The sequence below is a fragment of the Agelaius phoeniceus genome, chromosome 9, assembly GCF_051311805.1.
Source record: "Agelaius phoeniceus isolate bAgePho1 chromosome 9, bAgePho1.hap1, whole genome shotgun sequence".
Classification (NCBI taxonomy): domain Eukaryota; kingdom Metazoa; phylum Chordata; class Aves; order Passeriformes; family Icteridae; genus Agelaius; species Agelaius phoeniceus.
The window spans coordinates 20,134,539-20,156,268 of NC_135273.1; the positions used below are offsets into that span (position 1 = coordinate 20,134,539).

Here is a 21,730-nt window from a genome sequence, read left to right on the forward strand (position 1 = left end):
GTAGCTGACCAAGCAGTGAAAAAGCATTTATTTAATGCTAACCTGTAAATGCAACCCAAAGCAGTTGTGATCTACACAATATAAATGGCTATGTGGATGTTTTCAAAGGATTTAAAGAGAACATCTTTGAACAGCACATACGGGTTTTTTAGAAAGATGCAATGAATCTGTCCCCAACCATAAATTTAAGAAAAGCTTCAAATCCAGCAGTAATAAGCAGTGTGTTCTTTCTTCAAGTCCAGCAGTAATAAGCAGTGTGTAAAGCAATGCTTTAACAAGTAACAACTGCATTATAGGACAACCTCACACAAACAGCACAAACCTATTTCTTCTATTATCAGACAAAAGTCGCTAGGGCTGGTAGAGCTGGTTCCAAGATGACAAATCTTTCACTCTGCTCAGCATGAACATAGAGGTTTTTACACAGCAACTACAGATTATCAAGTGTATCATACAAAAAAGCTTATGTGTTTTACTTATATCAGTAGTCTGCAACCTAAATCTGGTTTTAGACTATAAACTTTTTCTGTTACTAACTGAGAAATACAGTTCAGCTGGGTCAGATTAATTATTTCAAATACAAATTAGATGGAAGATGATTTGGAGAGAGTAGAAAACATTCTACTCTGCAGTGCTTTGGTCATCCTTAGTGCAAGCATCCACTGAGATAGATAGATATACATGTGTGTGTATAGATAGCTATCCGTCAATAGCTTTCCAAGCTTGACCAAGATTTTTAAAAGCTTTGGTTCTCATTTGTTCCTGAACAAACTTCCTTACATATGAAGCACCTTAATAATTAAAGCATATTATTGCGTGTCTTTTTATGTGACTGAAAATCCCTACCATTTCACTTGTCATTCAAAGCAGAATATTGATTAAATCTGGTTCATGTACTATCACAAGGAAATGAACAGATGAATAGACTTCTATGTTCTATTCTATGTGAATGTAAAACATTAACCTGTTTTATGGCAAAAATATTTTCTTTCCCTTCTTAAAATGCTGAAAGCATAAAACTAGTAATGCAAACTACTTACAGTTTTCTGGGTGTAAGGAAATAATTTCTTCTCCCAAACAATATAAGAATTAGAGACAGCTCCAGACTCCACCTTACAGAAACACAAAAAATGAGTGCTTCCTTTACAAACAGCAACACCCCCAGACACAACCCTGTTACCTGACTACTTGCCTAAAAGGTGACAGGAGAAACACAGCATGAGAAATCAGGCCAACAACCCAGTGTATTTTCTTTTACTGCAGATCTGCCTTCATATCTGGTGAAAACTATTACAGACAATGGATACTGCAAGGGAATCCTTACAGCAGCAAAACAGATACTGCAAGGGAATCCTCACAGAAGTGAACATCATTGCTGCTGGGCACTTACTGCCACACAAGTATCAGAACCTGTTCTCTCCAATTACAGTGAAGTCTTTCCACACAAAGACTGAATCTGTATTTTCTTAATATGTACAGTTCCAGCTACTCGAAATCCTTATCACAACCAAGATCTGAGTATCAAATCAGGACAAATACCTTCTTGTGAGGTTGTGACATTTTCCACTAGCATTTACAAGGAGAAAGGTACCATCACCATGTTCATCATAAAATTTCAGTTGAACTTTGTAATAGGTTTCTGTTCTTCTCTAATATGACACTGTATGCAGACTGTACAGCTTGTGGGGATAGGAGTGCTTCATAAAAAAGCCAAAAAACTTACCATTTTTAACTTGATCTTCTGGACTCAAATCTGAGAAGAATTTCCAATTAGAATGCATCTGCAATAAAGTAAAATTGAGTATTAAAACTCCCCTTATCAACAGTGTGTCTTATCTTAATTCTCATCCTGTTCAGCAGCTTGTCCTTAGTTTAAAAAGAATATGCCAAAAGGCTAATTTGTGTGTCTGTACAGAGGGCCAAAACAAACAATTTTTTACCTCTGCCTAAAAAGCATCCCCAACACACTTCAGCAGTCAACCCAACTGTTTAGCTCAAACCAACATATGAAACAGAGCTATGCATAAGAGTCTTTTCTACAGTCCGCTAACCCTGTTCTGACAAGCCTGTACAAACCAAAAATGGATGTCTGGTTTACCACGCACAAAATATTCCTGAGCGAGAACTCAAAAGCAAAAAATAGCAGCAGGAATAAAATTTAAATTACATAGTGACTGTTTACATTCAACTAGTTCTCTGCAAGCTAAATCTGACCTTTTATGCTATTTTTTTGAATGGCTTAAATATTGAAGGCTATTTCTAAAAAATTTGCAAGGCCAGATTAGACCTATGTATGCCAAATAAAACCAATACACAGTGATAGGAGCCGCAGCCCATGCACAAAATTTATTGTGTGCTACCGTTTATAAAATACTTGAATAGTTCAGAACATGCATAAAATTTCCAACTTAGGGGTATGTACAGATTGTAGTTTATGGCAAAGAAAAAAAAAAAAAAAAGAGATGAACTCTAGTGACATAAGTTTCAAGTCGTGTTCCAGGGGATGAGAAGGACATGTAGCAAATGTCAAAATATATAACAAAGTACACTGGCAATCAGTACAGTCCATTATTTGTGAACAAATTAGCACAGGGCTTCAATTTTTATTTTAACCAAGCAGTCCTGTAGATACCAAAATACATGCAGTCTCAAGTTACACTTTCACTAATGCCTTAGCAGTTGAACATAGCAATTGCTTACGCGCTGCTTTGCTTAAACAAAAAGTATGTCCGATACAGGTTCAGTTTCCTTTACAGATTTAAAAATAATAAAAAAGCTTGCAGCTATTCAGCCCAGTGATTGTTAGCTATTTATGCAACCGTAATACTCACAATAAACTAAAAGTACTTATAACATCTAGGTAACCTATAGATGTACATCATAGGTCTATATATTAAATATTTGCAAAATGAAAACATGCATACACAAAATACAATGCCAAGCTTTACAGACTTGATATGAATCAAAATTTACTTAAACAATGTACAAAGTTCAATTAAAAGTACCTTAAAATTAACACTTCCATACTTTTCTTACTTTTAAAATTAGTATATATATTTTTTTTAAATTCAAGGTGGGGAAAAGTCTTGAAAAAGCTGGGCAAAAAAGTTTCTAAATTAAATATTTTTTTTTTAATCTGTGTTCAAGTAATAAACATTCCTACATAGAAATCTTCTGATAAGCTGTAACTAAAAAATACAGTGAATACAATATAGAATTAGCAACATCTAAAGGAGTAAACCTGAGGTCAGCATTTTACAGAATGACCAACTGAAACGTTTTGGCATTTTTTTCTGTTATTTAAAATACAGTTTTTGCAGCCTCAGATATTTTAAGACCATTCTAATCTATAATTTTAAAGACATATCATGAAACCAATGTCCATTAATAAATAGTTAGCTCTTAGGGTTGTATTTGAAAGTCTGATTTAAACAAATGAACAAACAAACTACCTCTACTGAAAGAAAACTCCCATTTGTAAACTTAAAAGTGTTGACAACGTAAGCGTAAGATGCTAGCCTAGGTGTGCTTTAGTGAGAACAGTCCGATCCTTTCCCCAGATCTCTTCCGAAGCTGCAGCAGCCAGTGATGGATGTTTGTGTGAAAGGGTGAGGCACACGCTCCCGGGAGGTTGGGTCACCGTGTAAGAGGGGGGCTGTTGTCTCAAAAGCATGATGGTCTCTCTTTAGTGGGATCAAGTCAGATGGTTTTCCACCTCGTGTAAGTAGTCACTTCAAGTGATCCCGCTATTTCATTTGTTGTCACATCAAAAAGCAGTAATCTAGGAATTCTCAGGCAGGACATGAGTGAGTAAACCAGAAGCTGATGTGGTCACTGTGCATTGTTGTTGCCAGTTCCATTGTTTCCATTGGCATTTGCTGTGTTTACAGTATTAATACCATCTTGCTGAAGAGCATCTTTTCTTGGTGGCATTCTCTCATTGATCCTATCCAAACCTTTTGCTTCTTCAAAACTGCAGATTCTATGTTGCGGAGAGAATCCTCGTATTGCTTAACAAAATGCAAATTTGATATGTCAGTAATGGAAAAATAAGATGAAAGCATATACTTTTTCTAACAAATGATGTTTAAAAAAAGATTAAAAATCAGCCAAAGAAACTTATGGCCCTGCAACTGTATTGCTAAAAGATTCTCTAACCTGCTTTCCTGGAATGTTCACAGCAATCATTGTTTCAGCTCATTACAAAAAGAACAAAGTATGGCAAATATTCTGCAAGCAGGAATCAAGGGGTTTAAGCCCACTTGATTGCTTCTGCGTGTCCCTGGTGGGGCCAGCTATCACTGCTGTGCTTTTGCTGCTCAGCTCATTGGGCTAATCTTAACATCCCCCTGCTCTTCAGGGCAATGTCAGTAAGATCTAAGCAGCACAGCAAGTGCAGTGGAGGCAAAGCAGCAAAGGGTTACAAAAGTAGTGGCAGATTTACATCCTGCACACACACCAATGGCCTGATCCTGCAGTTTTCATGCAGGCAAAACTGCAGGATGTGGTTCACACTGTGCTAATCATGTGGATGATGGAAATGGACACAACCACAATCACCAAGTTAGCACTGTGGTTCAACAATGGTATAATTTAAATACACATGTATTTAAAGTATAGAAAATAGGTATTATTTTGCTACTGATTATTTTGATGAATGAGGTCTGTAGTTGAATTTACACCTGAAAATGGCTGACCACATAATAAGACTGAAGTCTTTGGGATGAAATAATTCTTTGGAGATTTAAGTACGGCTTTCCACTCACAACAACAGGACCTCTTGCAGGTGTGTGTGAGAACAGAATATGGCACTTGTTTATATTTTTGGAGATCTGACTTCCTTAATTAAAAAAACAAAGAATAGAGTCATTAAACGGTGCTTTGCAACTAAATCTGAAAAACCCCAAAGGCAGCTCTCTCTCTCAATGGCTATGCTGTTTGTCATTCATTTCACTGAATTCTGAGCAAGAAGAAACTAAAGTCTCTCTGAAAAGAAACAATCTGAAGTTGAATACTCTGAACCAAATAATTTGATGGCATTTTGCTCAATACCAATAATAGAGGATGTATATACAACTCATTTAGCATAGAAGCACTAATAATCCATTGAATTTAACAGTCTCATAAATACTAGCTATAATTTTGAACAGTAATTTATATTCAAAATCTATAGAAAAAAGTTATATGTCTTGCACTACCAGATATCACAGAAAGTTTAAAAAAAAGTTCAAAGCCATTAAATATATTTTATGAGAAAAGGCATGCATAAACAACCCTCCTTCCACATATAACATCCCTCCCCACAATCAAACAAAACCTTCAGTTGAATGCAGAAAAAAAACCACTAAACACTTCTATTTTTAAGAACTTCGAGACAACATCACATATCACAACATGCTATTGTACAAAAACCTACAGCATATTCTGTAAAAATAAAAAAAAGGAGACCAAAAACCCCCAAGAACTTCCCTAAAATATTAAAGATAATCATTATCCTAAAGCCAGAAATGAATGTTACATGTAAAATAGATGAATCAATGCAGTTGATTCATCTCTGCTTGTGCAAGTTGAAAATAAAACACACCCACACAGAGTACTTTTGAATTCCCTCCCAGACACCACAGATCTCTGCCAAGGGCAAAGACTCTGATCATACCTTTTTCAGCCTCAATTGCCTCTACAGTGGCTGTACAGAAGTGAGCAGATGCATGCAAAATGAATGAGAAAGATGAAGAGTGTAATATCGCACAGCAGAAAAGGCAATGATCAATTTAATATAGTATGCTACGCCAGATTCGATTACAATTAGTTAAAATGACAATTAAGTTTTTGGGGGATTGTTTTTAGGTCTAAGTGAAACTTTTCCTAAATTTTAACTAACAGAGTTATCAACTAGAAGTTTGTCTAAGTAACACTAATTGAACTGATGTTATTAACTATACATTTCTGTAACTTTTAGTTGTGATTTTTGTTTTGATTTTTTTTTAAGACAGCAACAGAAAACTTCAACAGATGCTAAAATTGTGGTATGGTTTTAAAAAATACTAAAAATCTATTTGAGACTATTTCTGAAGATTAAAATGCATTAGTGAGCTTCATTAAATTACCAGGAGTGACACTATAAAAATAACACCACCAGCATTTGAATAATAATAAAAAATTACTTTTCTCTTTATCTTTAGCTCCCTGAAGTTTAACTAGTACTTCAATTTCTCACAATATTTTAAGCTAAAATGGGCATCTCTGAGAATTGAATCGTGAAATTTAAGCCAAAGAAGACAAATCTAGAAAGTTAGTTAAATCTGCATATTTAAAAAGTAAATTGTTTAGCTGAATCAATGACAAAGTCTACAGCAGGAAGAGGTCTGGATTTAACATAGTTTTAGTGGGTGAATTAATGTGAATATGAAGAACATCTAGCTCACTAGCTGTTCTTCTAACTAAATAACTATGACAACTGCTTTGATTTCTTATGTGTAAGATCTTTCCTCATAATTTTAGCTTTAGATAGCAAAGCTTTAACATAAGGTTATTATTATTACAACCTGAACTGTAGCTAAGTCAATCACGGTAACAACTTTTTACCTCCTCCTCCATTTGCCATGCCTCTAATACCATAATTTCAGAAATATTAACAAAAAGTAGCTTACATAGTGGTAAACCTACTTGTGTGGTGCTTCATACATACTGTTAACAACAAAAATCATGGCAGAGTATTCAAGCAAGTGCTGGGGAAAATAGCTCTATAAGAAAATAGGGCATTAGATGAGAATAGAATTCTTTAAAGAGATTTAAGTTTATTACTTCTCATTTCCTATCCAACAAAACCAATCATCTACACTGTGCCTACACTATCTTATGTATGAATTGCCTACACTATGTTTTAAGCTCACTGTTGCATAAGGTTCTAATTTTCACTGAGATAGTCTAAAAAAATCAGATACTTGCATTATGTAAGTATCCAATAAATACTATTTTATTTCATAAAATAATATTAAATACTTAAGGAAAATGCAGCATTTTGAATTTCATATACTGCACTTTCCATGGAACAAAAAATGAAAAAAATGTTAAAACAGTTCTGCACTGAAATCTACAGAGACAAGGGCAATTGCAGAATCAAATCAAAAAGCCACTTGAATGGAAGCTTATTTATTTTTACTTTAAGGGAAAGAAACTTTCTCTATTTCTAAAAATAAATTACTTTAAGAATTGTTTTAGAAAGTCACCAAATACATATATGCAAACTATAATCAATTTGCCATACAAATATAAAACTATGTAAAGAAACCACCTCTTTCCACCATTTTCTGTTACCTGTGGAGTCTTTGTTTTCAATCTTTTCCTGAAAAGATCATGAATACTGATTTATCTCTGCAAATTATGTCGCTTGGTCATAAATACAAATTTCAAAATTTACTCCTAGTTCACGCTACTTGTAGTACTACTATTCCAAAAAGACCTTGGAATATTCATCACAGTTAGGAAGAAGATAATTTTCAACTTGACATAAAAGAGCAAACTGACTGGAAAATACAAGCACTTAAAAAACCTGTTGAGACTCAATTTGGAAAATCATTTTGTTGGATTCTCTTTTGCAGGTATATCTAATTAAAATTTTATACTTTGTAGACCTTGATAAACCTCAAATAAATACTGGACCATATGAACAGATAATTCTGAAGTCTTTGCTCTGAAAATTCTCAATAGAAAGCTCATTTTAAGCAACAGGTTTCAATGGCATTTCTATCCTTAATTTCAGCTCTCCTCTTTTTTTACTTAATGGATGTATCTGAGAGAAAATCCTTACCAATTTGCAACCTAAACACAAAAAACTATCTTAACTGCTTCCTGACTAATAGCAGGGGCAGTAGGTCAACTGATATCCATGGAAGTACTTACAATTATTAATTTATATTTCTGTTTAGTATGTTGCTGAATAAAGCTCTAGGTGTTTAGTCAGTTTTTAGCAGATGTTGGCTCAGTTTGGAAGCTAATTTTATTGAATTCAATTCACAAAATAAGTCACTAGGAAATGTTATTTTAAAGACCAGTACTTAATATTATCTTTATTATTTCAGCTACTATAATGCAAGCAACAAAAACAATAAAAAACAAATTGACATTAAAAAAAATTAGAAATATACAAAGACCATGGTTTCCCAAAGTCTGTTTTTAACCTAACACATTAAAGCTATCAAAAAGTAAGTTATGATTCTTAAAATAAATATATCTATATTCATGAAAAAAGAAATCATACATTGACATCTCCCATAGGAAATAGGCTTGCATTTTTTTCCAGAATTACACTTTTGAACTGAGCTGTCTTTGTTTAAGCCCTTTGCTGCACTCTGCATTTGCCATTCCCCCCATGGCTGCACTGGGCTGCAGCGAGGATCTGTCCTGGGGCTGCCTGGAGGGATGGCAAAGCCACCAGGCAAAAACACCAGGCAAAACCACCAGGCACTGCTGCTCCGAGCAGGAGGAGGAGGAGAAGGGTCAGCAGGTCACAAACACAGCAGCTGGGCTCTACAAAGTCCTGACAGAACAGTGGCAGCTGCTAAGACCTACTACGGAAAATGTTACTGACATTAGGAACTATAATAGGTAGATATGCAAAAATTGCATGTGTGTGTGTATCTATTTGCCCTGATAAAATTATTTCAGCCAGCTCTCTAGAGAAATGTAAATATACACTCCAATTTCTTATAACTTTCAAAGCTGCTTATTGATTTAACAATAACCAATGTGCCATTGAAAAATGAGCATCTGTAAGACTGAAACCAGGAAAACCTGGGACATACTGGTCAATTCTGTATATCTTTAGGCCAACAGAAGAACAGAATAAAAAAATTACTTCAATTTAAAATTACTTCAATTAAAATTACTTCAATTACTATGTTCTTTTATTTTTGCAAGCCTACGCTAGTTTAAATTATTGATAATATACTGACCAACATAGTACAAAATACTTCAAAGAGTAAATATTTGTAGTAAGAAATATAAACTATACTATCAGTGACTGTATTTTTTGTAAAGAATATAAATTCTCTGATACTACAATGGCTTAGAAAATAGTCAGTTAGTGAAGTTTTATTTTATTTTTGCTTTACTGCTACCTTTGCAATTGAGCATTAACTCTAATTTGAAAACTACTCTCCTAAGACTGAAACAGTAACATGCCTATCACTAAAAAGAAGTTACTTCCATTTAAGAACTAACTAATTTATTTTGAACAATCAACATGACTAAAACAAATGAGGAATATTAATGTAGTGCATCAGAGAATACTGCCATCGAAGTTCTAGTCAAGAGAAAACCCACACCCACAAAAATCCAGTATAGATTTTGCATACTTTCCAAATGTCCCACATTTTCAGTAATGGTAGAAAGTCATATGCTTTATGAAAAAAAAATTTTCAAGTCAGTTTGATCCTCCCTGGTATTTGTAATGCAACATGGATAAAAATTTGTTAAATGAGTGAGAGGAATGCAGACTCATTTTTAAGCATAATAAAATTTCTTATTAAACAATGAAAATTAAAGCTAGAACATATGCTTTTGGAATAGTTGAATGGATTAGGAAACATACACCATTTCTTGTTATAGACATTCACAAAACAATCACATACATACACTGGACATATAAACTTACTTGTAGACATTATATGTCCACTGAAAAATGATTTAAAATGTGACATTTGTGTTTCAAAGCTATTAAAAACCAGCTTTGATAGTTTAATAGAAAATGTAGTGAAAGGCTTTTAAAAAACTACATAGAAAATATAAGGAATTCAAATAAACAGTCTAAATCATGAAATGAGAAAAGCAGCTACTCTTGTAAAGTAGATTGTGTAAAAAGTGGTATTCATATATCACAATCTTTCAATAGTTATAAAATTCAGTGTTCCCACACTAAAGTTTTATACTTCATAGTAAAGCCTGAAGGTGGCCAATAAAAAGTCTTTGAATATGTTAAGAGTGCTGCTGATATGAAGCCCAGTTTCAGACTGGTGTTTTTTAGTTATTCACCACTGTGAGCAGAAAACATGGACTTCATTCTTTTAATACACTTGGTACAAGCTCATAGCATCTTCTCCCTAATCCTAACTAATCATTATAAGCCTTGTGAAAAATATGATCCAATGATTCAACAAACTAAAAAAAGAATGAAAACCTTTTACAAAATATTCAATGAGCCAGATTACCGTTATATTTTGTATAGAGTTCTTTTTATTTTCATGCAAAAAAATATATGCACACTTAATAACACCCTTTTATTTTGATTTATTTACAAGTTTTAAATTCAATCCCTTTATTCTCAACTGATTTTATAACAAATGATTGAATATTTTTCAATTACATTGTTGTTGAAAATGCACAGACAGTGTGCAGCAGCAAATGCAGCAAACCTCAAAAACAAGGTGCTACAACATTGCTTCTACATCAAGAGACAGACAAGTGTCTGGGATAGTGGTTTAATTTTAACACTTATACAGACATACATCTATACCTAGAGAGAGACAGACAGATCTAAGAAAGCAGCTACATCTGCAGAGGAAGGAAACAGCATGTTACAAGGACAATTCAGGGAGGTCAATTATACATAGAACATTTGACAAACAACATAGAGAACAAACTTTGGCATTAATTACCAGGGTACAAAACATAGCACATTCCAATCTGTCAATGGAGTGTAATATGGAACTATGCAGTCTGTAGCTGTTTGTTAATATTAATATCAACAAGTATTTGACATTGTCAATGAAAATACTAACACAGCTATAATAAAACCATTTTAATGGAGAGCACACAAGTAATGATGCAAAATTACACTGCCATTTTTTTATCTGTAACGACTAAATGCCTCAATACGAGATCTATAAGGTCACCCCACCTGAAAAATTGTAAACTAAGGAAGCTCAGAGTCTGAAAAACATAGCTTGACACTGCTGAACTAGTTGGCTTTTAGTTTTATACCCTGGTTAAGTATCCATTTCACATTGCCTGATTAACACATAACACTATGCTTGTATCAGCCGCTAAGACAAGAACTGAAAAGCATAAGAAATTCCCTGCATGCATTATGTGTGGTGTTAGCAAAAGAGTGAGATGTGCCCCAGTCCATCTGAGGCACAGCAAGTTGCATAACATCATTACCACTTTGCAGGGTCTGTCGTCCTCCAGCCAACACTCCACTAGGTAACATTCCAGTGGGAGTCAAACCCTTGAGTGTCAGCACACTTTCACTCTCCTCCCTGGGTGAAAAAAACAGTAGCAAAACCTTAAATATCTGCACATGAAAACTTACATTAAAGTAAAATAATGGATGGGGAAAGGGACAGCCAAGTTTTTTGCTGTGTTTTAGGCATGTCCAGACTGACTGCATATACAATTTCCAACAATTTAAAAGGCGAAAACAATTCTATTCCATACCAGTCTTTCCTCTGCCTAGGAGTTATAAATTCTTGCTACTTCTGAACCAAATTCTGAGCAGTTATTCCCATGCAGGTTCATTAGCTTTGAAATGAGCACTGAATGCTTCATGAGGTACAGAATATGTCTCACTACCATAAAACAGTCCCCAATTTTGTCTGAAATGTCTCTACTTTGGGAAATAGGAACTTTAAAAAATTACCCCTATTTGAGCAATTATGTTCTGTGGAAAAACAGACATTTTGGGTAAATAGGATGATGAAATCTCAACATTTAAAGAAGATGGGATATTTTTTAAATAGCTGAAAAGAAACAAACCAAATCTGAAAACAAAACCCCTCTACTCCTCAAGTTTGTGGTATGTCAGAAATTTTCAGAGTCAGTCCTGACCTCCTTCATTATACACTTGATTTCAGTCTCTCTATCTGGTATTGCCTTTCCAAGACTCTTAGTTAACAGCTGGACAAACAACATGTACACTAAAGATCACGTTCTCTAATTTCTTGCAACATGTCTGAAAAATAACTCAAAAATATTCTTCAACCAAAAATTCCATCAACAGGGTGTTCCAATATGCCAAACCAGATTCTGATGCACAGTGATCTCCCTGAAAAATCTTTGGCATTCATTATCCTGAAACAGAGATGTTTACCTTGCATATGTAATAGGGGTTAAGGAAAGCAGAAATCATGCAAGTACCTGAGAACAGAGAAGACTCTTGCCATCTTGCCAATTGCACGAATTTTATTTCTGATTATTTCCTTCCTTGCGGCAGCTGTACCTACTTTCAATAGAAGAAGAAAGAGTCTCAAGCTCATGATTCTTTAGAAGGTGCATCAAATTTAAAGTGCATCAAATTTAACAACTGTTTAAGTTCAGTACTCTTCATAGGAGGTCACAAAGTTATCAAATTAGAGCTTCAGAATGCCAGCAAAACCACCATCATCTCTGTGTCCACAAAATACACACAAAAAAGTTTAGATTGTTCACAATGATTTTCTAAACCTAGTAAGAACCTGAACTACCACCACTACAATGTAGTAACTATATTCACTCATTTACCTAAATTTTACACTTTAAATTCTTAGTACTGACATGTACTAAGAATTGTGTATGTGTGTATATCAACACATAGGCAAGTAGCCTAATATAGAAGCCAAAGAGATACTAAAGCCACAAAAATTCAAGATTTTCTAATTGTTACACAGCTGTTCAAGAGAAAACAGTGGTTTCCTTGTTTTTATGTCAGCTACCCGAAACACAACTCCATGAAAACCCCTCAGAAAATAAACAAGCAAAAAACTGCAGTGGTACCTTTCTTACCATTAAGTCTGTGTTCCACATCATCTTAGGTTTGCATCATTTGCAGAAATTACAAATACCAAAGATCTGGTGTAAATACTGCATATTCCACAGGGCAGAGCAATACCACTTATGACCAACAAAAGTGAAGACAAAACTCTGAAAGGAGGCTTGTGATTAGGAAGGAGAGCCACCTTTGCCTGCCTTGACATGAAAACAGAAACACCTTTCTCCAACACCCTTCTCCTTTCTCTGGTTTGTTTCAATGTACAAAAGTCATCCTTCCCCTCATCTTACTTTCCCTTTGCTGACTCCTCAATTTTATTAAAACAGTAGAGGCAGATGAGGAGATATCAAAACCAAAATCCTTACTTCTCCTCAGCCATTGGAGAAGGAGAGCATTAATCACATCAAGTAAGAGTAACTCAGTCATACTGTGAATTGAACCACAGGGGACCAAGAGCGAACAAGCTCAGACAGGTCTGTCAGGTATTCCAGAACTCCATGTACGGTGGAGAAAGGCACACAGTAAGAAGCTGCCAACTAAATCGCAAGAATGTAGAAGAGAGGACCAAAGAAGCAGGCAGAGGAAGAGCCACATGTCCAAAACTGTCCTACTTGCACTCAAAAAGGGAGCTGAGCTGTGGAAGAAGCTGTTTTCCATCCCTGCTCACTAGCACGGGGCTTCCCCATGAGGGCACAGACACTCAGGCACAACAGTCACACTTCTCAGACCACAGCTGCAAGGACACAAGGCCTTCTGTGGCACAAGAGTGGGTAGACTTTCCACCCTGAACACCAAACCAAATAAAAGACAAAAGATAAAGCACATAAGGGCAAACAACAACAACAAAACCACACAAGACAGAAAAGGTGTAATGACAAAGAAAAAATGGGGGCAAGAGACAGCCTTTGTAAGAACACAATGACAGAATCTTGGGGTATGACAAATACCTGCCAGTCCACATAAACAAAGCAAAAAAGCCAGGAACTGCTGAGTAAAATTTTTTTTTATACAAAGTTACAATTTTAACAGACATAAAACTAAAAAACTGGCAAAACAGGTGGCTCAGGAAAGACTTGGAATAGGACAGTATGAAACATTCAATTTTTACTGAAAAAAAATTTCCTTGAAATCTTAACTTTTAATTTTTAAAGTTGTAGAAATTTTTGCTTTCTCTCTTTGAACACTACTGAATAGCTACTTGAGAATCCGGAATGAGGAGACTCTTTTAGAGTTTGAGAAGCTCAGGGCTAAAAGGGACATCAAATATTTCTCTTTAAGTTCCTCAATTTTCCTTCTACCTACACCAACCTGCAGGCTTCACTGATGCCAAGCTGTAATGTGCCAAATGGAAAGACTTCAGGCAGTGCTAGTCTCTGTGCTCTAAAATGAGAAAGGTTGCTTTGGGGTGTTTGGTTTGTTTGACGGGGTTTTGTTTGTTGGGATTTTTCATTTTTGTTTTTTTTTAAGATGATTTCTCATTGCCCTGGCCCTCCAGAAGCAACACAGCCAAGGCAAAAAGCCAAAGGCATCACTCCAGGCTGCAGCACTGCACTAATGTGGCCACTCAATCCTGGTTACTTAGAGAATGGCATCTGCTTGCAGAAGAATGTCTTGGTTACACCCCAAATTATAGGAGATATGACAAAGAACTTCCCCATTTCCCATTCCCAAGGCCTGCATAAGAAACAAATTCTGAAATGCTGACATGTTATGCCCCCAGACATAACTTCTGGAAACATGTCTATAATCTAATGCATTCCAAAGTATTAGAAATATTCTCTGGAACCAACAAATTCACACAGAGAGAAAAAATATTATTAGGCAAGTAGTAGCCAGAAGAATATCTCTGCACAAAACTATCTGTCCTGTGATTTCTGAAAAACAAGTGACAGACCATGAATTTAAGTTGGTAACTAGGCTTCTTTTTACAATTTGCATCTGGCCAGTTTCAAAATTCACAGAGAATTAAAAAGTACTTTTTTTGACATCTCAGTTAAGAAGACGAAATGTACCACACAAACCAGATTTTGGAACATTTTATAAACACATTCCATGCACAACCTTAAAAAACAGCTCATGAGGAAAGTATTAAAGAGCAAGACAGACAACTGAAAGCTCCCTACACATGCAGGACCAAAGATAAAATTTTTTAGAAGTAGATAAAAGAATGAAATTCTACAAAAAAAAGGAATGAAAAAAGAAGGAAAAAAATTCATGCACAGAAAGACAGATGTCTTGAAGTATGACTTCTCATCACAAAATACACAAGTTTTTATAAAATTCCCATTAAAACGGTTAATAATCATAAAATATTACAAAATAACTCTCAATAGAAAGGTTATTTTCTCATTAATACTTTAGACTGTCAGGTTCTGTGGAGTCATATTTCAAAACATTCCTACTCTGTCTGGTCTGTACCTTTTTTATTGCCATATATGAGTCGCTCTTCAGATGGAGAGTCCAGAAAAAAAGGAAGTGAACGATGGAGAAAAAGGTGAGTGAGACAAAAAAAAAGATATTTAACTTGGCAGTGGTAATAAAGAAGGAATGGAGAAGAAATATGAAAAAAAAAGGAAAATTGCAACACTTGAAAATGCATTCATCAAACAAGAAGTGCAATTGTTGAGAATATTTAAAATTTGACGAATAACAAGTGAATGCTTGAAAGTCAACAGTTAAAAAAAAATCCAACCACATAGAAAGATAAAGCATAGACAGTACCTAGGTGGCATAAGAGATGCATCAAGCAAAGAAATTGTTTAAGGAGACAGAATAAAAAATAATTCAAATTAAGAAACTACAGACAGGGCATATGCAATCAACTGACAACTGCAGCTACTCTGGCAAACATAAATCCTAATGCCTCAGAATACCACCACACCCTGCTTGGTGCAACTGCTTTATGCTCAGTTTAGGAGATTTACTTGCATGAAGACCAGGAATTGACTGTTGGTAGGATCACTTTTGACACTTCTTCCACGTTTTCACATTTTTGGCAATCATCTAAATAGCAGCAAAGTTGAAGTGGCTCAGAACCAATGCACTCCAATGGGAAACACACAGCTGCTTAGCACAACACTATTCTGCTATTGAATTTGAACACAGTAATGCTAAGAAAGGGGTTGTGTCTAATGTCTTTACAAATGATCCTTTCATGTTCCTCACAGGCTGAAAGTTTTCTTCCTCCTCCCCCATCAACAACAATTCACCAGATCAGTTCTGTTATTGGATGAAATGAAGCAAGTCTGAAAAACGTTTAGGTGTGGCATTAAGTACTTCTGTAAAGAGCCCAACAAAACTAAGTGTGATATGCTAGGCCTTCATGTCAATGTTGCTTCCTAATCATCACGCTACAAACCTCTCTTAACAAGCTACTGCATCACAATTTAAGAGACAAAAAGATGTTGTCATTCATTACACAAATACACATAATACAATGTACATAAACAAGTTGTCCTTTGAACTCAAATGCAGACTTAACCTTGCATTTCAGACTTTATTTATAGTACTTTGCCATAAAAATATTGTGTCTGATGTTCTCCAACATCAACTGTTATTGAAGGGCAATAATTAAGAAATTTAGTGTATTATAATGCATTTATTCTAAATAGTAGCAAAGTAAGTTAGTATGTTTCAAATTTCAAGTGCCAAGACATTTGGTGAATTTCCCACTAAAAGTTTATTTTATATTATAATCAGATATGAGGATTTGCAAAGATTACTATTACTGCTTCTCGATCACAAACACAAATGCAATTCCCTTCTCTGCCCCACCAAAAGCATTGTTTTCCACAGAAAAATTTGAAGGCAATTTTGTTCAAATGCCAGGCAATATTACACCAGTCTGAGTTAACTATTGTTTATAAGTTATTACAATTAGGAAGATTTACATATCTTAAAGTAAACCCTACCGTCAAATTGATCTTCTCCCTCTGTCATCAGCTCATCATCAGAGCAAATGCTCAAAACATTCACCAACATTTCTGTTACTGTATAGGAAAAAATAAATCTTAATTCATTCTGTGTAGAATTTAAAATATTTCCATGTACACAAAATACAGCTAGTCACCAGCAACTCTAGTGAATGAACTTCTCACACCACAGCCATCGCTCAGTAACCTCATTTCAAAATAATTCTTGATGTGAGCTGTCAAAGAATTTAAAAAGCTCAAAAAAATAAGCAGCTATAAATTATACAACTAAACATTAAACAATCAAACAACTTGAACATTCCTCTCTTACAAGTGGTTCTTTTAGATAAGACTTTTCTTGTAAATTAGTAGTTTTATGTTAAAAGTCAAGTACTTGAACTAGTTTTTATGCAAACTTTACCTAAATATGAAAAATTTTGACTGCTCAAAATCAGGCTTGAAGTGAAAAAGCTATTCTATGCCTGACAACGGCAGGCATGTAGCAGAAATACTCAAGCAGAAAAATATTAGAACATAAATATGTTAAATATAAATACATAAAACATATTTATATAAATATAAATATCTATTTGTATTTTCAAACTCCCCTTAAATATATTAACATAGTGGATACAAGATTTTTGAGATGAGTTTGTGTATTTTTTCCCCTCCATGAGCATTCTTCTTCTGCCATTTAATCTTTCCGATGTATATCAGACTTTTTCTTAAAATATTCAAACCTTCTTCTACATGGAGTATTCAGAAACCTATCCCAAAGGCAGTAGGTTAAAAACCCTGTAAATTGCTGCCTACGTTGATCCATGACTAATTCATACAACCCCAGTGTTATCTGCTATGGTTGTATTCTTCATTCTTGGGAAAGAGTTACTTGCTACTGTAAAAAAACCCCAAATTATTATGATTTTGATTTGATCAATGCAGACCAGACAATATTGACATTAAATCCTTCACCAAAGTGGAAACATGCATTTGTCCAAAAGCAAGGCTACCTAAGGGCCATGACTGCAGCAGTCTGAAGCACTGAGCAGGGCAATGAAACACTCACTGTTAAATAAGCTGCTGGATATCATTACCAGCAATGCAACAAAAGCAAAATACACAGTAGCAACCCTTTTCTGTTGAAAACATTATCTACTGCATAATCAGGCAAGAGAGATACAAACCAAATCTTCTTTCAAATGTGAGGTCCCTTCATTTAAACATTAAAAAAAAATTGTTGAGTGTGTTAACCACAGTAAGAAGTGTCCAAAGTATTTGCATGTAACTTCTCACTAAAGACAACATAAGCAAATCTAGAATCCTAGGTTTTTATGTCCTTAAATACATAACTGCAGGAAACCTAAAATTTAGTTAAATTTATTTTATTTAAATTAAACTTAAACTAAATTAAAAAGAAACTTTCAAAGAAATCTAAAGAGCTCTCCAGATCTCTCTTTATGAAAAGAGCAGTTTCTGTCATAGAAGGATTTTAAACAGACCCAAATAGCCTCTAACCTCGTTGCTTGCCAACTGAGGACTACTTGGGGCCCCAGTGTCCTAGATTCAGAGTTATCATCTCTAGAGGGAAAAGAAAAAAAAAAAAGGAGGATCTGTGCTAAATTATCTTTTTTACAAGAAAAAATTATAACTGAAAAACTTATCTTCAGTGAAGGTCAATCTGTTATAGCCATATAGGAAAGTTAACATTTTACACAAACATCTCAATATAAATTTATATCTATAACTACACAGGATTAATGTATATAACTTAGCATTCTGTAGAGTATGAACAACTTAAATATTAACTTCAAATGCAGTTCAAAGGTGCTACTTAACAATGAAGATGCACACCCCCAATGGAAATTATAATTTAACATCTTAGCTATAGTGGATGCAGTTCTAACTACCTTGACTTGAACAAGTAAAGAAAACAAACACAAAAATAATGCAATTCATCTTTCATTGGTAAATATATTTTAAAAAACAAAAATCCTACCAACATTAATCTGGGAGAAATAAGATGTATTAGTTGATGCATAAAATCTACTAACCTTTTTCTCCAACAAATGGCAAAGACCATGTGAAAACATCCATAAAATTTGGTAGCCAGTAAGGATGAGGAGAACAATTGAACTGACGAATATTCATCACATTGTTTTCATATTTTAATACAGCAGCTACAATGAAATTCAAACATTTTGAAAAGAATGTTTAAAACTTTTGAGTACCACAAATGTAAAGTCACAGGTTTGGCTTAGGTCTATTTATACTTTAGACTAAATAATCCCAAAGGTATTCCATTCTCTTTCTTTCACAATATTTACAGACAGGTAACTAATGGAGCACTTTGGATTTTTACTGTGTATGTTTCACTCTAAGGTACTGTTACATGTCAATACAGGTCTGTACTGTCCTATTTTAGGTCTACAATCAACAAAGATTTTTAAAAGTCCTGAAAAGGTATAATTTCAGTAACTTTAACAAGACTAATTCAGAACAGCAGTACATTCAGTATATGCAAATTCAGGTTTTATTCTTCATATGTGTCTTCCCATACTATAAGACTGGAGTAAAACCACAGACATCTTGAAGATGAGGGAAAAGAGAAAGCATAAAGAAAAAAGACAGAAAACCAGAAGCATTCTAAAGCTAAACAAGTAGTTGACCACATTTTTCTATACTTACACTTGCATCAGACTGGGAATAGCTCATGTGAAAAAGGGTTCTATGAATACAGTATCCATAGAGATAGTGAAAAAACTTGAAAAGCCAGTTGAAGATATTTTTACTTCCCCTTTACTGTGCAATCAGTGAAAGTAACAACGGCTCATCTTTTCCTGTGTACAGTTATGCACCCGACAGAAGTGGTATGGGCTGGGGGTGGTTCTTTATAGGTGGGTGGAAGAAAATGCAATGTATTTAACAGAAAAAAGGTGTTGGTTTCAAAGGAACACTATTGGAACATTTGGAGATCATTCATTCATCACATACTTGAAATGCCTTACTTTAATATCATACTTGAATTTCAGCAGGATTTATTTTTAAATTCCGTTGTTGAACTTTATTCTCATCAATGAATAATACTAATTCACAGCTAAGCTCTTCTCTGTAATTCTGACTTGCAAATCTTTCTCCACACTATTAAACACACTTCCCCTGTTCAACTCCATCTTAGCAGAGGATGGACAAAAATGGATTTCTTGTTCTATACTTCCATCTTAATATTTCTAATGGTGATCAGTATTTTGATCACTACTTGCTCTTCTTTGATTTCCCATATATGGCCATTATGGGAATTACAACCACAATTAAGATGCTCAGATGCTACAATCCACAATGCAAACCACCTTCCTTGCCCACTAAAAACAATGAGAGCAGTGAATACTCATAGCACAGGGAAACCTTGCCTGACTGGATAACACCAGCAGATTTAATCACAAGTACTAAATAGCAACAACTTTCACAAAGGAAACCTCTGACCACACTTATGCTTCAAGGTACTCCTCTTACAGGAGATTGTCATTTATGGCTCTTCTTTATAACTTTCAGTAAAAGATTTTTTTTTTTGTCCTTTAGTTTCTTAATTGGAAAAAACAGTTGATATTAGATTATCTACTTAGACAATTTTATTTTATTATAACATACAATTACTAATAACAAGTTCTTACCTTTATTATTGTAGACATCCAGGTAATTAGGTGCTGAAAAAATTGTTATTAAAGATGGGAACCCTGTAGTTTGACTTTTCCTGTACATTCTATAACTGTAAAACCAAACAAATTATATTACATCTTACAGCAAATAAGCAATTAATTTTTATTTTACATTGTGACTATTTCCTTGAAAGATACAAAGTACTCACCCTGCATCTTGTGCTTCATGTGCTCTAATGATTGACAACAAATTATTATTTTGCAAAAATTCACAAACTGCTGGATAGCTGTGAAATGAAAACAATTATGAGTAAAAGATATCCTCTTAAAATATTCAGGGTGAGTACTAAAACACCCAACTAGATCACAGCATACTCTCACCTATAAAAGTAGGAGCATCCTCTGACTGTGTTATGACTGAAATGCTCTGGTGAATTTTCATTTCCAAAATCTTCTGAAGGATCTGACCACAATAAGTCACACATTGGTCCAAAAGCTGGAGGCTCTTTGAATCTATCTAACTGTTTAGAAAAAAAAGGCAGAAGCACAAATACTCTTTAAATATTAAATTATTAAGTTTTACACATTTGTTAACCTACATATCCATCAATACCAAACATTTTTAGAATAAATCCCAACCATATCAAAGAGAAGTAGTTTCTGTATAGTTTTTCCTCTCCTCCTCATGAAATAAGGCACAGGCATGCCAAAAGAACCAAACCTGTTAAGAGCAATAAGATTTATTAGTTGTAAAAAGAAGGGAGATAACTTCCAGACTGATGGATATGTGTAATACAAGGTCAAGATACAGACAAGGAACAAAATGGTCCTTTTTCATGCACATGCCACATCTACCAATCTGGAGATACTACCAGGAATTAGAAAAGAGAAACAGTACAGAAAACAGGAATTATAAAAGAAAAGCATGAATAAGTAGCACCAACTAGAAGAGACTAAATATATATTACGAAAAGACCCTAAAAATCCAAACCAAAAAAAGGAAAAAAAAAACCACCCTGAAACACCCATCTCCATAATGGATCATTTAACAATGTAATGAAGATGCAACTGGCCCAGCTGGCTAAGGCTTTTTCATACAAGCTTTATTTTTCAGCTCTATCCCTGATGTAATGGGCCATAGAATTTTGGCGGATTTTCTCTTGGTTTCTCTCTTGCTGCTTCCTTATTGATTTAAACTTGAAACACCTATTTTAGCAGCCTGCAAATTTCCTAGTAACCACAGTCAAAAGGGGCAGAAGTTAAGGAGCAAAGTGCATTTGTTAATGTAAAAGGAAAATGCCCTGCTTAATTAAGTTATAGGCAATCAATCTCTGATGTCCCAGAAATGAAAGTTGATATCCCAGGTTCAATGTAAAGTTTATTTGGTCTTTATGTAGCTGGAGTTTGTTCACAAGATGATT

The 21,730-nt window shown here is 34.5% G+C and overlaps 1 protein-coding gene across 5 annotated transcripts in view; it reads right to left on the minus strand.

Annotated features, from left to right (window-relative positions):
• PPP3CB (protein phosphatase 3 catalytic subunit beta) overlaps nt 1-21,730 on the minus strand; it is a 46,134-nt gene that overhangs the window by 3,704 nt on the left and 20,700 nt on the right. Inside the window, exons 6-14 of one of the 5 annotated variants that reach the window (XR_008534637.2) lie at nt 20,691-20,830; nt 20,519-20,596; nt 20,325-20,419; nt 18,708-18,833; nt 16,657-16,734; nt 12,136-12,220; nt 11,161-11,258; nt 1,724-1,781; nt 1,041-1,112 (exon numbers count right to left, since the gene is read on the minus strand). Coding sequence is in view for 4 of the 5 variants with exons in the window: in XM_054636954.2 (XP_054492929.1) it covers nt 3,832-4,010; nt 5,657-5,686; nt 11,161-11,258; nt 12,136-12,220; nt 16,657-16,734; nt 18,708-18,833; nt 20,325-20,419; nt 20,519-20,596; nt 20,691-20,830 (909 nt within the window). In the remaining variant the exon portion in view is untranslated. Of the gene's footprint in view, nt 1-1,040; nt 1,113-1,723; nt 1,782-2,320; nt 4,011-5,656; nt 5,687-11,160; nt 11,259-12,135; nt 12,221-16,656; nt 16,735-18,707; nt 18,834-20,324; nt 20,420-20,518; nt 20,597-20,690; nt 20,831-21,730 lie in introns of those variants that run through there. The other 4 variants (XM_054636955.2, XM_054636954.2, XM_054636957.2 and 1 more) reach the window with 4 other exon arrangements.